At 39.2% G+C, this 13,544-nt stretch overlaps 1 protein-coding gene across 1 annotated transcript in view; it reads left to right on the forward strand.

The window, feature by feature from the left end:
• Positions 1-13,544, forward strand: part of CFAP47 (cilia and flagella associated protein 47) — a 286,222-nt gene that overhangs the window by 68,318 nt on the left and 204,360 nt on the right. The window contains 7 exon segments of the mRNA XM_054395813.1: positions 1,646-1,750; positions 2,713-2,819; positions 3,368-3,379; positions 5,061-5,292; positions 6,083-6,292; positions 8,826-8,912; positions 9,459-9,594. Coding sequence (XP_054251788.1) covers positions 1,646-1,750; positions 2,713-2,819; positions 3,368-3,379; positions 5,061-5,292; positions 6,083-6,292; positions 8,826-8,912; positions 9,459-9,594 — 889 coding nt within the window.

Consider the following 13,544-nt stretch of genomic DNA (forward strand, 5'->3'; position numbering starts at 1 on the left):
ATGTTATGAACATTCTGAAGCTTTAATTATTTTAAGATAAGAATATATTTGTGTTGTATTTGCTTTTAGCTGGGTGTAGTTATTTCTCAGTCACAGATGCATGCCCTTTGTTGGCTTGTTAGCAACATGGAACAGGGAGGAGCTTCTCTTGCAGCAGCACTGTGAGTCTGAGGCATTAGTTTGAGCACAGACATTCTGTTGTGATGGCTGTTCTTTGCATTGTGCTTTAATATCACTCATTGAATTTAGGTAACTAGTTAGGCTGTGCTACAGTTGTTCTCAAACACACTTTTCTCTGTTTCATAACTGTGCAAATCAGAGCATGAATGATGATCTGACATATGCCCAAATCTCACCTCAGCTTTGAGGTTAGAGATGACTGAAGTGCTCACCTTAAAATGAGAACTCAGAAAGCTTACTGAGTACAGCAACACAGACATCTGAGTTGCTTTCATATAACTTGAGAGCTATGTTTTTCATTAACTTTCATGCAGCTTGCTGCCACCCCTGACCCTAGTTCTGCTATCTGAAATAAACCCAATGCATGCCTGAAGAGTATTGACAATTATCATTTATCACAGTAGTCACAAGTTGGAAGCTGGTGAGCTTTTCTTTGTTGTAGTTATTTATTGTGTTTTTAAATGGCTTGGTAAAAGTAGAAGAAATATTGTGTTCTGAGGAAATGGATTTAAGTTGTGCCAGGGGAAGTTTAGACTGGACATTAGGAAAAGCTTCTTCACTGAGAAAACTTCTTTACTGAGAGAGTGGTGAAACATTGGAACAGGTTTTCCAGAGAGGTGGTGGAGTTGCCATCCCTGGAGGTGTTCCAGAAGTGTGTAGATGTGGCCCTTCGGGATTTAGTTTGGTGGTCATGGTATTTGGGTTAGAGCTGGAGTTGATGATCTTAATGGTCTTTTTTCAGCCTTGGTGATTCTATGACACTTGGTTTGGGCATGTACACATTCACATTTTATGCATATATATAAATGTTTCTTCACTTTGAGGGTGGCAGAGCTCTGAAGCAGGCTGCCCAGAGAGGTTGTGGAGTCTCTGGCTGTGGAGACTTTTATTTTGTGAGTTTTGTAAAGTCTCATAGATAAATGTTAAATCAAAATAGAAGTTGCTTTTCAAGAAAACTTCCCCTGTCAAATGTTACAGGAAATATTTTCAGATTCACAGATTGCATTGGGTTGGAAGGGGCCCTCAAAGGTCATTTTGTCCAACTGCCCTGCAGTGAGCTGGGACACCTCCAACTAGATCAGGCTGCCCAGGGCCCCATCGAGTCTGATCTCCAGGGACAGGGCCAGTTAGCACTCTCCTTTAGAACACTTAGAAATGTCAGCTGTAATTCTAATTGTTTTTTTCTTTTCAGAGAGACAGTTAATTTATTTCATGAAATCTCCCTTAACTCTTGGACATTCAGATTTGGATATATCCATTCTCATAGTAAAACTCTGAAGTGGAAATACTATGCTAAACTTAACCTTTTCAGCATCTGCAGTCCCACCTGTGTACTCTCCTACTGAACCAGAATAGAAAAGTAGCTGTCCAGACACTTTCATTCTGTCTTTTATTTTTGTGCTGAAATATCTTGATTATCATGGCTGAACAGAAAATGATCCATTTTGTCTTTTGTTTTGAACAGGTTCTTGATTCAAGTTGCTGCAACAGCCGAGAATTGCCTTCTTACTTTATACCCATATTTGGCATTTCACAGATCTGATCATCAAATTATCTTGAGAAGCAGTAAGCAGTCAGCATTCTACTTCTTAAAATTAGGTTATGTCCAGTAGTATGACCAATATTTTTTAGTATGATAACAGGGATATTATCATCAAGATAGTATTTTTCTTCCTTAATTACAAGGGGACACTGCAATTACATTTTTAACAATAGTGCAATAGCTTCTGTTTTCTTGTTGAAAATGGGGAAACCATAAAAATAATTAAGTGATGCTTATTGAAAACTACTTCATGACCCTAAATCTTACAGAATGTGTCATGAAATTTTTTGAAGTAGGAGTAGAGAAAACAGCCCAAACAACTGACAGTAAATTGATATAATTTAAGTTATACTGTTAGAAAGTCATCATCAATAAGTCCCAGGACAGCAGTTGTGTATGTTTTGAAGGAAGCAAAGGAGAAGAGAGCCATGTGATGTTATTGTAAAATGCTATTGTTATTTGCCTATTTAGAATAGCTTTCAGGTTTCTTTAATCACTGTCCCTGAAGGCTGAAGAGCATACTGATATTTTAAAGCCTTTTGAAAGCCTGTGATATGAGACTAGAAATATTTTGATCTACAGTATATCTCCCCACCCTGGCCCCATCTCTGCTCACCTCCTGCTCCCCCCTCACCTTTCTGCTTGTCTGTGTGTAGCTGTGTTCATGGGAAGAGATTAGGACTGTTATACAATTCCTGTTGGAAGAGATCAGTGGGGGTCATTTAATATATAGATATAGATACACACACACACATATATATTTTAGAGTTGTTGGCATCTGAGATATAGCTTGATGAAATGGACAAGTTTTTTAGGTGAGCAAGTAGTTCCTCAGGTCTGAAATAGATTAAGTCGTGAAGACTGAGTTCTAAGACTACATTAACTTAAAATAAGAGGGTTGCTTAAGCTGTAAACTTTATAAACTGTTGGGGCACAGACAATAAAATGTGTTTTCTCAGCTGCAGCTTGTGATCTTGTTTTATAGGAAGCAAAGAAAGCAGTAGTGGAGAAGTTATTCTGCACCCGCGTTATATTCCACAATCATTTTCCCATAGTAATTTCTCATCTTCCTTTGGTGCAACCACTGACTCAGCCTGTGAAGATTCTCAGTCAGGTATGGTGCAGCTGTTCACTTTAAAACTTTGTGCTGCTTTTCACTTTACTGCTTTAAAGAGATTTTTCATATTTGTAAGCTTTGCCTGAAATTCTTATGCACATATAATCAATGAATATGGGGAAGGCTGTTCTCTTCTGTGACACCATGGGAAACCTGGCCTAAAGTATAAAAGCAGTAAAACTCCCTCTCCTTTTAGCAGATAAAGTAGAAGGGAGATCAGTCATAGTATTTAAAACCCGACCAAACAGAAACAAAAAACCCCAACAACAAAACCCCCAAACCCGTCAACAATACAAAACAACTACAACAACTAAGAAAAAAACCAAAACAAACCCCACCACCCAACCAAAAAAACCCTCAAAATGTCAAGGCCCCACTTGCAATAACCTGTCTTTAGAGAAACCAGCAGAAAAATAATTATTGAACAAACCTAAGGGATTAGTTTCTCAGAAGGACATTATTTCTGTAGTTATTAACTAAGTAATGATATGCACTTTTAAAATATGCTACATTCTGCAAGGTTATAGTTGTGTTCTTAGGTTAGACCTTGACATTTCTGTGGCACTTATGAGGCACTGTACAATACAACCATTGTCAGTGGGTGCCATTAATGTGCACTTCCACAAGAACTAAGAGAAATAGGTCTGCTGTAAGGTTGTCAGGTGACTAGTATCTGAAGCTGTTGACATCTCCTCTTTTAGCTGCTAGTTTTCTAACTGAGAAGTTCACAGGATCACAGGATGTTAGGGGTTGGAAGGGACCTCTGGAGATCTTTGAGTCCAACCCCCCTGCCAGAGCAGGATCAGAGAATCTAGCACAGGTCACACAGGAACACATCCAGATGGGTCTTGAAAGTCTTCAGAGAAGGAGACTCCACAACCCCTCTGGGGAACCTGTTCCAGTGCTCTGTGACCCTCACAGTGAAGCATTTCCTCCTCATGTTGAGGTGGAACCTCCTGTGCTGTAGTTTATATCCATTACCCCTTGTCCTATCACAGGGTACAGATGAGCAGAGCCTGTCCCCTCCCTCTTGACACCCAGCCCTCAGATATTTATGAACATTTATTAGATCCCCTCTCAGTCTTCTCTTCTCCAGACTAAAAACTTAGAACAATGAAAGCTGCTGTTGTTATTTCATCATTGTTAGGATTCAACTCTTACACATCTGCGATGTGCTCGTTCTCTAATGTATTGCCCAGGCAAATAGGGATAGTTGAGCAAATTACATAGTAGCTCTTTACCAACATGATTCATTTTTAATAGAATAACATAAGAAGAGTTAAATAAACCCACCACAATTCAATTTCACATCTGAAAAGGCAACAACAAACTAGCAAAGATAGCAGTGACAAATGGGGAAAAGTAATATTGTCAGCCAGCACAAACTCAGGAGTGTGTGCTGATTTTATAAAGGACCAACCCATTTTCTCCATATTGCACTCTATATTTTTAATCTTCTTAAACTGTAAACTTAAACAAGAACTTTTATTCACTGTCTACTGTGTTAGCTTTATTTTTTGCATCATTTCAACAAACATCAAAACCACAACAGTGGTATTAAAATACACCTTCAAGGATGGAATCATCTGAGTTACTTGTGCTATGGAGAAAATGGATTGTTTTCATAGTTATATTTTATGCAATATTATTATTCTTGTTGATGTTGATAACGATAAGTAGGTGTTAGAATAGATAATCTTAACTTTAGACCAAGTCATCACTTAAGAGGCAGAAGACCTAACAAAGGGGAGGAAGGTCCAAAGACATAGATTGGGATGTAGGCTTAGTTATACCTTTGCAATGCCTGACACAGTTTGAACACAACCCATGCTGTGTGATTGGGCTGGGGAGCTAACATTGATTAGCTGGGGAAATTTTACCTACTGGATCTGAATGACCCAATGATGACTTTTCCTTTAAGATTGCTGCCTGTGGTTTTGCAGGCCATGCATAAATTATTTTTTTTTTTCTGATTGGGTAATAATTTTTTAAGTGAAATTAAATTCCAAGACTATAATTTCTTCTATTCCTAAGACATGTTCATGTCACTTAAATTGTTCACTCCTGGAATAAGTTGATCATTCATTGTCTGACATGTTTTTTATTTCTGTGTATTGAAAACAATAGTGTGTTAAAGAACGTAAACTCAGGTTTTGTTCTAGATAAAAATAAGGAAATTAGAAATCTTTCTGGATTTTTTTTTTTTTGTGTACCATGCAGAGTTGGAAACTGCTTTTGAAAGTGAGAGTGATGCAGAAATGAGCAAAGAGAGCAAAACTGACAGTCAAAGTGATGGGAGAGAAAAGAAATGTAAATTATCATTTTTCCCTGCTGAAGATAAAGAGGAGTACATCTTCTTTCAGAAAACCCGAGCTGCTGTTAAGAAATGGTTCACTCTCTTTGGTTGGCCTAATGGACAAAATCCTATCTCAATCCCATATTCACTAAGAAGGTAATGAATATCTGCTTAGAGGTAACTTATGGCAGGCTAATAAAATGAGAACATATACACTAAAGTGTTTTGGATATGATCTGAGGAATATAAACACATTCTCACACAGCTGTAAATGAGAATTGGAGTATCTATCTGCTATTTGTAGCAAAAATGTCATTCAAGTGCTATTTTTCATTTTCTCAAATGTATTTCCAACTGTGATGATCTGATCTAACATAACATAATGTATGCTAAATATGCAATTCAAACTTCATGTCAGTCTTAACTGAAATTGATTCTCCTCCCAGAATAACAGCTCTAGCAGTTGTCCCTTCTTTGGTGGCACAAATGTTTTAATAATGTGTCTTTTTGAAAAGATGAAGTAACAGATAGGGAAGCAAATTTCCTAACAGTTTTGCAAATACCCTGGAAATGTACCGGTCTTAGTGGTATCAGTTAGTTGATCTTATTTAGCTTGCTACTGACTAGTGAGCAAGCCAGTCTCCAGGGACAGGAACACACAGGCATTTATAAACATAATAGAAATGAAAGTTATGTTTGACAGAAAGCAGTGACAAATACAAATTTATTTTTGAATTCTTTCACATGTACTTGCCAAATATTCCATGCAGTTCCTAATTCTCACACTATTATGAAAGTTCTGTAAAGAGGAGAAAGTGCTGTACTTTTTAGCCTTCTTGCTGCTGCTTTTCCTTTGTGGTTTATTGGATTTCTCCTTGTTATATATAAAATGTTAGCTCATTTTGTTCATTTAAAAGCATAATCTGGGAAGCTCTTTCTCTCTTAGAGATGTGTGTAAAGTCCAGACGAGCTCTTCAGAAGAAAAGGGTTTTAAACAAAACCTTGGCAAAGATGCAAAGACTTTGTATGATATGTTATTCCATCTGAGTGGAGAATTGTTACCAAGCACTACATCAAGCCAGTCACTGCACCTTGAACCAGCTGAACGAGTGTTGCAGCTCCACTGTGAGCATTCTGCATTACTTGCTTTCCTTAAGTAAGTACACGAGAAAATATTCATTCCTGCATCTTTTCTTTCTGCCTTTTAAAAATTATTTTTAATCAGTGCATTTCAAACATGATTGTAACTCACCAATGTACAGTAGATTTTTTGTGATCTAAGATTTATGTGTTCAGAACTGTAATTTTAAATCTAGGTTATCCTCTGAAGTTTACACTAGATGAGGTGTCCTTTGGTAGGGTTGTAGCCAATGCAAGAATTCTGCAGGAACTCTGCTCCCTTAATAATGAAAGAAGGGAACTTGCAGCCTCATTCCTTAGACTCAGTAGAGAGTCAGATCAGATTTGCCTTTAGTGATCTTACCATTCCACTGATGCTCTTTGTCCTGTAATTACTAGCTTTAGCAAAAATTTTGTAGACTGACTTTGTAATCTCAGTCTTTCGTATTAATAATATGCTAATAAATGGAATTGCTACTTCTGAACATAATTAGCTATTAGCTACTTTCATTGATAATCTTATCTTACCACATAATACCAAACAACTCTCAAAGTTGGTGCAAATCAAAAAAGGCTGATAGATTCTTCTTCATTCTTCTTGGCTGTCACTACTGTGAAACAGAGAAGAATCTGTTAACTTCAGAGAAAGTCTGATGTCATGAGATCTTAGAGGCCATCAGAAACCCTGATACACAGCGTCTCTGCTTCTTTTTACCACCTAGTACTGAAGATGCTGTAAAGCCATTTAAAACCCATCATTTGCATAATGTTCTAAATAAAGCTTTCTGTCTGAGAATAACAGACAGTGATGTAGCTGTATCTGAACTCATTATGAGTCTGGTGCACACTGCTCCAACAGCACTTGACATTTATTTGCAGATTTCATCCATGTCATTTGTTCTTTAAAAGAGGCAGAATAGCATTCTCCTGTGCACCATAGATAATATAGTGCCAGATGATTTGGAGGAGCCATTGCAGCAGTTTCTTCATTAATGAAGGACAATGCTTACAGATTCCTGTTTCACAACTTCAGCATCCACTCTGATAATAAAGGAATCAATAGGTATATCCCATTGTATCTTAAAGGCTAGAGCCATTAGTGCATTGCTGAAGAATGTCTTGACAGCATATAAACTGAAAACTCTCACTAATTCCACCCTACTGCTTCTTCTTCTGAAGGAGTGTTGCATTGTTCCACAAATCAAGACATTGAGTACATGGTGCTGTAGAATCATGGAATCATTTAGGTGGGAAAAAACCTTTAAGATCATCAAATCCAACTGTAAACCTAACACTGCCAAGTCCATCACTAAGCCATGTCTCTGAGTGGCGAGTCCGTGTCTTTTAAATACCTCCTAGGTTGGTGACTCAGCTACTTCCCTAAGTATCCTTTATGGATGAGGCCACTCTGTCCAGAGCTGTATATGCTTTTAGCATTTAGTTGTAGGCATAGGAAATGAGCATGAACTTCATAAATAGAATCATAGAATCATAGAATCAGTCAGGGTTGGAAGGGACCACAAGGATCATCTAGTTCCAACCCCCCTGCCATGGGCAGGGACACCTCACACTAGATCAGGCTGGCCAGAGCCTCATCCAACCTGGCCTTAAACATCTCCAGGGATGGGGCCCCAACCACCTCCCTGGACAACCCATTCCAGGCTCTCACCACTCTCATGGGGAAGAACTTCTTCCTCATGTCCAGCCTGAATCTCCCCACTTCCAGCTTTATTCCATTCCCCCTAGTCCTATCACTACCTGATAGCCTAAAAAGTCCCTCCCCAGCTTTCTTGTAGGCCCCTTCAGATATTGAAAGGCCACAAGAAGGTCACCTCGGAGCCTTCTCTTCTCCAGACTGAACAGCCCCAACTCTTTCAGTCTGTCCTCATAGGAGAGGAGCTCCACCCCTCTGATCATCCTGGTGGCCCTTCTCTGGACATCTTCCAGCACGTCCATATCCCTCTTGTAATAGGGGCTCCAGAACTGGACACCATACTCCAGGTTGGGTCTCACCAGAGCTGAGTAGAGGGGGAGAATCCCCTCCCTTGACCTGCTGGCCACACTTCTCTTGATGCAGCCCAGGCTCTGGTTGGCTTACTGGGCAGCAAGTGCACACTGACAGCTCATGTTGAGCTTCTCATCCACCAGCACCCCCAAGTCCCTCTCCTCAGAGCTGCTTTCCAGCCCCTCACTGCTCAGCCTGGATTTGTGCTTGGGATTGCCTCAACCCAGATGCAGGACCTTGCACTTTGTCTTGTTGAACCTCATGAGGTTGGCTTGTGCCCACCTCTCCAGCCTGTTCAGGTCCCTCTGGATGGCATCCCTTCCCTCCAGCGTGTCTGCTGCACCACACAGCTTGGTGTCATCAGCAAACTTGCTGAGGGTGCACTCAATGCCACAATAAATAAAGCTATCTAAAGCAATTGACAGACCTGAATTCTTAGTCCAAAGTGTACTCAGTTGGAATTCAGAAGAGCTTACACGTAGGATGACCAAGTTGAAAAGCTTGGACTGGTCTTAAAAATAGTTATCTTGCTACCACATGAACTTTTCCTGCTCTATGATTTCAGAAGCAAAGGAGCATATCTTCCACATGTTATGCCAGAATTTCTGCTTGAACCTGATGACTACAAGAAATGGATTCAAGTGCAAATTGTAGGTTCTTGTGTTGGTTTCTTTTTGGTGTTCATTAGTTCTGTTCCAACTGAAGAGCACATGCTTAGTGTCCCTTGAAAACTAATGGAAGTTCTCTGTGGACCATGAATATTGCTATTATGGTGACTGTTTCTAAGCATATGTATGAGGTTGAACAGAAATTTAAACTGACACCAACATTTACACCTTACTCCCCTAGTTTTTCTCATCCATTCTGTCCTATACTGCTGATGCCTGTGATTCACTTCCAACAGATATGTTTTCTCAAAGTAGAATTAATTTTACTGTTTTCTACTGACTTTAACATTTAAAAAAAAATTCCTTTGTGTTGCCTCTCTGTCCTGACTGCTGCTTTCAACTCCTGTCAGTTCTGTATCATGCTTCTTAATCCTGAGATAGCAGCATGCTGTAAATGGTTCTAGTGCTGATCGTTATTGCACTATAATAAATGTTATCAGTTATTTATGCCATTGATTCTTTCTTGTCCTCTTCTGAACTTTCTATCCACACTGTTGAAATGAATACTGCAAATAAATCCCATTCCTTCATCTGAAGAGTCACATGACTGAGTTGAAAAAAGGAGATATGGAAAACTCAGACAAGCATCTGTTCGTTCTGGAGGACAGCACATTTGAGACAATGAGCAAACGAGCTTGGACAGATGTGCTACTGCAGATATACAAGGTAAATTGGAGATATATTTACTGCTTGAATTCTGAAGAACTGGTGGCAAAAAAAACTTTGGAAAATGATCTGTGGTATAATCAAGAGATTTCTTTGCCATGAGGGTAGTGGAACGCTGGTACAGGTTTCTCAAGGAGGTAGCTGAGGCCCCATCCTTGAGATATTCAAGGTCAGGCTTGACAGGGCTCTGGGTAACCTGATCTAGTTGAGGATGCTGCTACTCACTGCAGGGGATGTGGGCTAGATGACCTTTGGAAGCCCCTTCCAACCCAAACCATCCTATGATTCTGTAATTTTTCCAAAGTGATCTATAAAACGAAATGATTTGTAGTGTTTAATTTCTCTCTAACAGAGAACAACAATGACAAAAAGTGAGAAAATTGTCATTTTCTTAGGTATGAAACTTTAACAGTGTGTTAATATGTTTGTCCTGTGGTGATTAATTGCTGTCTAAAGTTAAACCACAATAATACTTCATCAGGAAGTGTAATGTTAGGAGAGGCTACATTTTGTAGAAAGAAGTGTTAAGAAATCTTGTTACAGATAAAGAAAACTCTGACATGCTTTTTTGTTACCTTGGTGTCCTGGGTTAACACAGTTCATTCTCACCTCCCCTGCCCCAGACAAGAGGGCAAGTAACACCAAAACAGACCTCTGCATTGAGATAAGGAATTTAATGAGCTGATGTGATGCTGTGGTGGGTTCAAAATTCCCCCCAACATTAAATTTGCCAGACCAGCTCAGTTGGAAGCAAATGAAAGCTGTATTTACAAGCAAAACTGCAATCTACAATGGAATGCAATGATTATGTACAAATATACAATGTTTACAATTAACAAACAGCACAAGAATGCCCCTGGCCAAAGACCAGGGGAAACTAATAGCTTCTCTCTCCCTGCCCCCTTTTACCTCCCTGTACACAAAGGGACAAGTGAAAGAGCAGAGGGACATTAGAACTTAGCCAAAACAATGCAGCCAAGGTCAAGCAGAGGTCAGCAGAAGCACAACTTCTCCCAGAGTGAAGAAGCTAGAAGAGAAATTGTTTTGTACAACTAATTTAAGTTATTTATCTCTCCAGTGGGATTGTTTAGAACTATCATTATTTTCCTTTTTACACCTAATAGTGATTAATTTACATTCTACCACTTTCTGTTCAAGATCTGTGAAAAATTTTAAAGGCATAGCCTAAAACTGTCACAGATGCACCTTAGCCTATTTGCAGAAAAATGCAGCAAAAGCAAAACCTGTAGCAGAAGCCAGCAATCATAGAATGAGCCAGGCCAGAAGCAACCTCCAAAGGTCATCTAGTCTGACCTCCCTACAGTCAGCAGGCACACCACCAAGTAGATCAGGTTGCCCAGGGCCTCATGGAACCTCACCTTGAATTTCTCCAGGGAAAGAGACCTCAACCACTTCCCTGGGCAACCTGTTCCAGTGTTCCACCGTCCTCATAGTAAAGACTTTGTTCCTAACATCCAATCTAAATCTGCTCTTCTCCAGCTTAAAGCCATCACCCCTTGTCCTGTCACCACAGGCCCTTGCAAACAGACAATAAAGCAGTTCCCCCCATGCGAGCACTCAGCAGCCACCCCAGCAGAAAACACCAACAGTCAAAAAAACCGGAAACCAGAAGCAGCAACTGGAATAGGAAGCCTCTCATGTTACAGTCTGAACTTCAAGCCCCATGACACTTCAGCCAGCACTGCCATTTTGAAGCTGGCATGAAGGCATCAGCATTCATTGATGATTGAATATCATCAGCAGGTTAAACTCAACCCATGACACTTGGTTAAAAACATTTTTTACTTAGTTGAAATAAGTAAGTAATACTTAAGTTGGCTAGACATATGCATGACCATGGCATTGATTATTTTACTCAAAATGGAATTTTAAACACATACTTTTTATAACACTGATTCCTTTAAGGATATAGTTGAACTTGGTCAGTATGGGCTTCTCAAATTGAACAAAATTTTATTTTTACTGGTTTTAGATAAAAATATTGGGTGTCTAAATCATGTTATCTAAAGTAAGCCTGATGTGCTCACCAGTGGTCAGCAAAGTTTGTATGCCTAAACCCAAATACTTCTTTCTTTACTAACAGATGGAAAACAAATGAAAAAAAAATATTATTTGGTCTTCCCAGTAGAAGACAGGCATGGACATGTTGGAGTGTGACTCCAGTGAAGGGTTCCATGATTTAAGAGACTGGAGCATCTGTCATACTGGCAGAAACCGAGAAACCTGAAACTGTTCAGCCAGGAGAAGAGAGGGTTGAAGGGAGATTTAGTCAATGTGTGTAAAGACCTGGTGGGAGGGTGTAAAGAAGACAGGGCCATACTGTCCTTGGTAGTGCCCAGTGATGTGAGAGGCAGCAGGCACAAAAATAAGAAAATACAGGAAACCCCCTGTAAACATAAGAAACTTTTACTGTGACAGGAGTCACGAATGTAGGACTTTTCTTGCTAAGAGACAGTAAAAATATGTCATGGGTAAATAACATTTCATATTTTCTTCTAAATGTAGTTGGCCTTACTCTTTCCAGTTTTGATCAGGTTATACTGATGAAGGAATATTGTAATAAATTAGTGGGCAAAGGCACTACCTTTTGAGAAAGCATGAAATAGTTTATGTTTGATTGCCTTTTTTGCTGTTATTTTCTTCAGAGTTGTATCTGATATAAAAGGTTGAGATTCTTTTTCCCTTAAGACACTCCTGTGCAAATACATAGAGTTCCATGGAGAGAAATCCAAATAATGTAATTAAGTTAGTTCAGCCATCTCTGCATGGAACTAGATTTTCCTGAATTGAAATGCTTCAGGGTTAAAAAAGGAATTTCAAAGTGACTTTTTAATTTGTAATTAAATATGGATGCTCTAATTGAAGTCATGTGTACATTAATAGTTAACTAGGTTTTGTCTGTTAGTATATCATAAAAGGGTTTTCAGAAAAACTTGAAAGCAATGGATGACATCATGTCAGCTGAAAAGAAGAAAAAAATTCAGATGTAAATGTAAATGTGTGACTGTGAAGCCACACATTGCTATAGCTGCATCGTACCATATGTAAGAGGGATCCTCTCCATCTGCAGCAAATGGAGTGATTAAAAAGTTGGAACACTTTGCCTGAAGAAGCTGCTGCTTTCTCTAATGTACCTGTTAAAATATGCTATTGAAAACTAACGTGAAGAGAAACAGTTACAAAAGGGGTACAAGCTGTTTCATTCTGATTAGATGAAATGGCATTTTCTTTATGTATGTATGGATCAGGGAATTAGACATCACTGGCACCGTTTAAGGGACTTGCTGCTCTCCACATATTGTATGCACACCAAGATTACCCTGTTCCAGGTGCAGATTACGGCACTTCCTCTTCATCAGCCAATTGTTCAATTGGATTTTCTAGCTGTGTGCTAGATATTTTATCTTTCTAATGAAAATAAATTAAATTGGTTAAACAGGACTTTCCCCTCATGAACTAGCTATGACCAATTACTGCGTTGTTTCACACGTGTTTTCCCAGAATAGTCTTCTCCATAATGTTACCAGGCCATGAAGTGAGGCTAACAGGCCTATAATTACCAGACTCTTCCTTCTTTTCATTCCTGTAAACTGGAACAATACTTACCAGCTTTCAGTCAGCTGGGACCTTTCCAGACTCCAAAGACCATTTGGAAACTTCAGTTTGGATTTTGTGTAAGGAAGCAAAGGAATTTGCTAAAACCTCAGCAAATCTGTTCTCTTGTGTGTGATACTTGTATGTGGTAATGTGTAATGTCGTAAACCTTTGCTAAATTATAAAACCTTTTGAGTTTGAATTGGTTGGTTTGGATTTTTTGAGTCACAGTATCAGAGTATATCAGAGGTTGGAAGGGACCTCAAGAGATCATCAGATCCAACCCCCCTGCCAGAGCAGGATCATTTAGGGTAGTCTGCACAGGAATGCATCCA

The sequence above is a fragment of the Indicator indicator genome, chromosome 1 (genome assembly GCF_027791375.1).
Source record: "Indicator indicator isolate 239-I01 chromosome 1, UM_Iind_1.1, whole genome shotgun sequence".
In the NCBI taxonomy this organism is placed as follows: Eukaryota; Metazoa; Chordata; class Aves; order Piciformes; family Indicatoridae; genus Indicator; species Indicator indicator.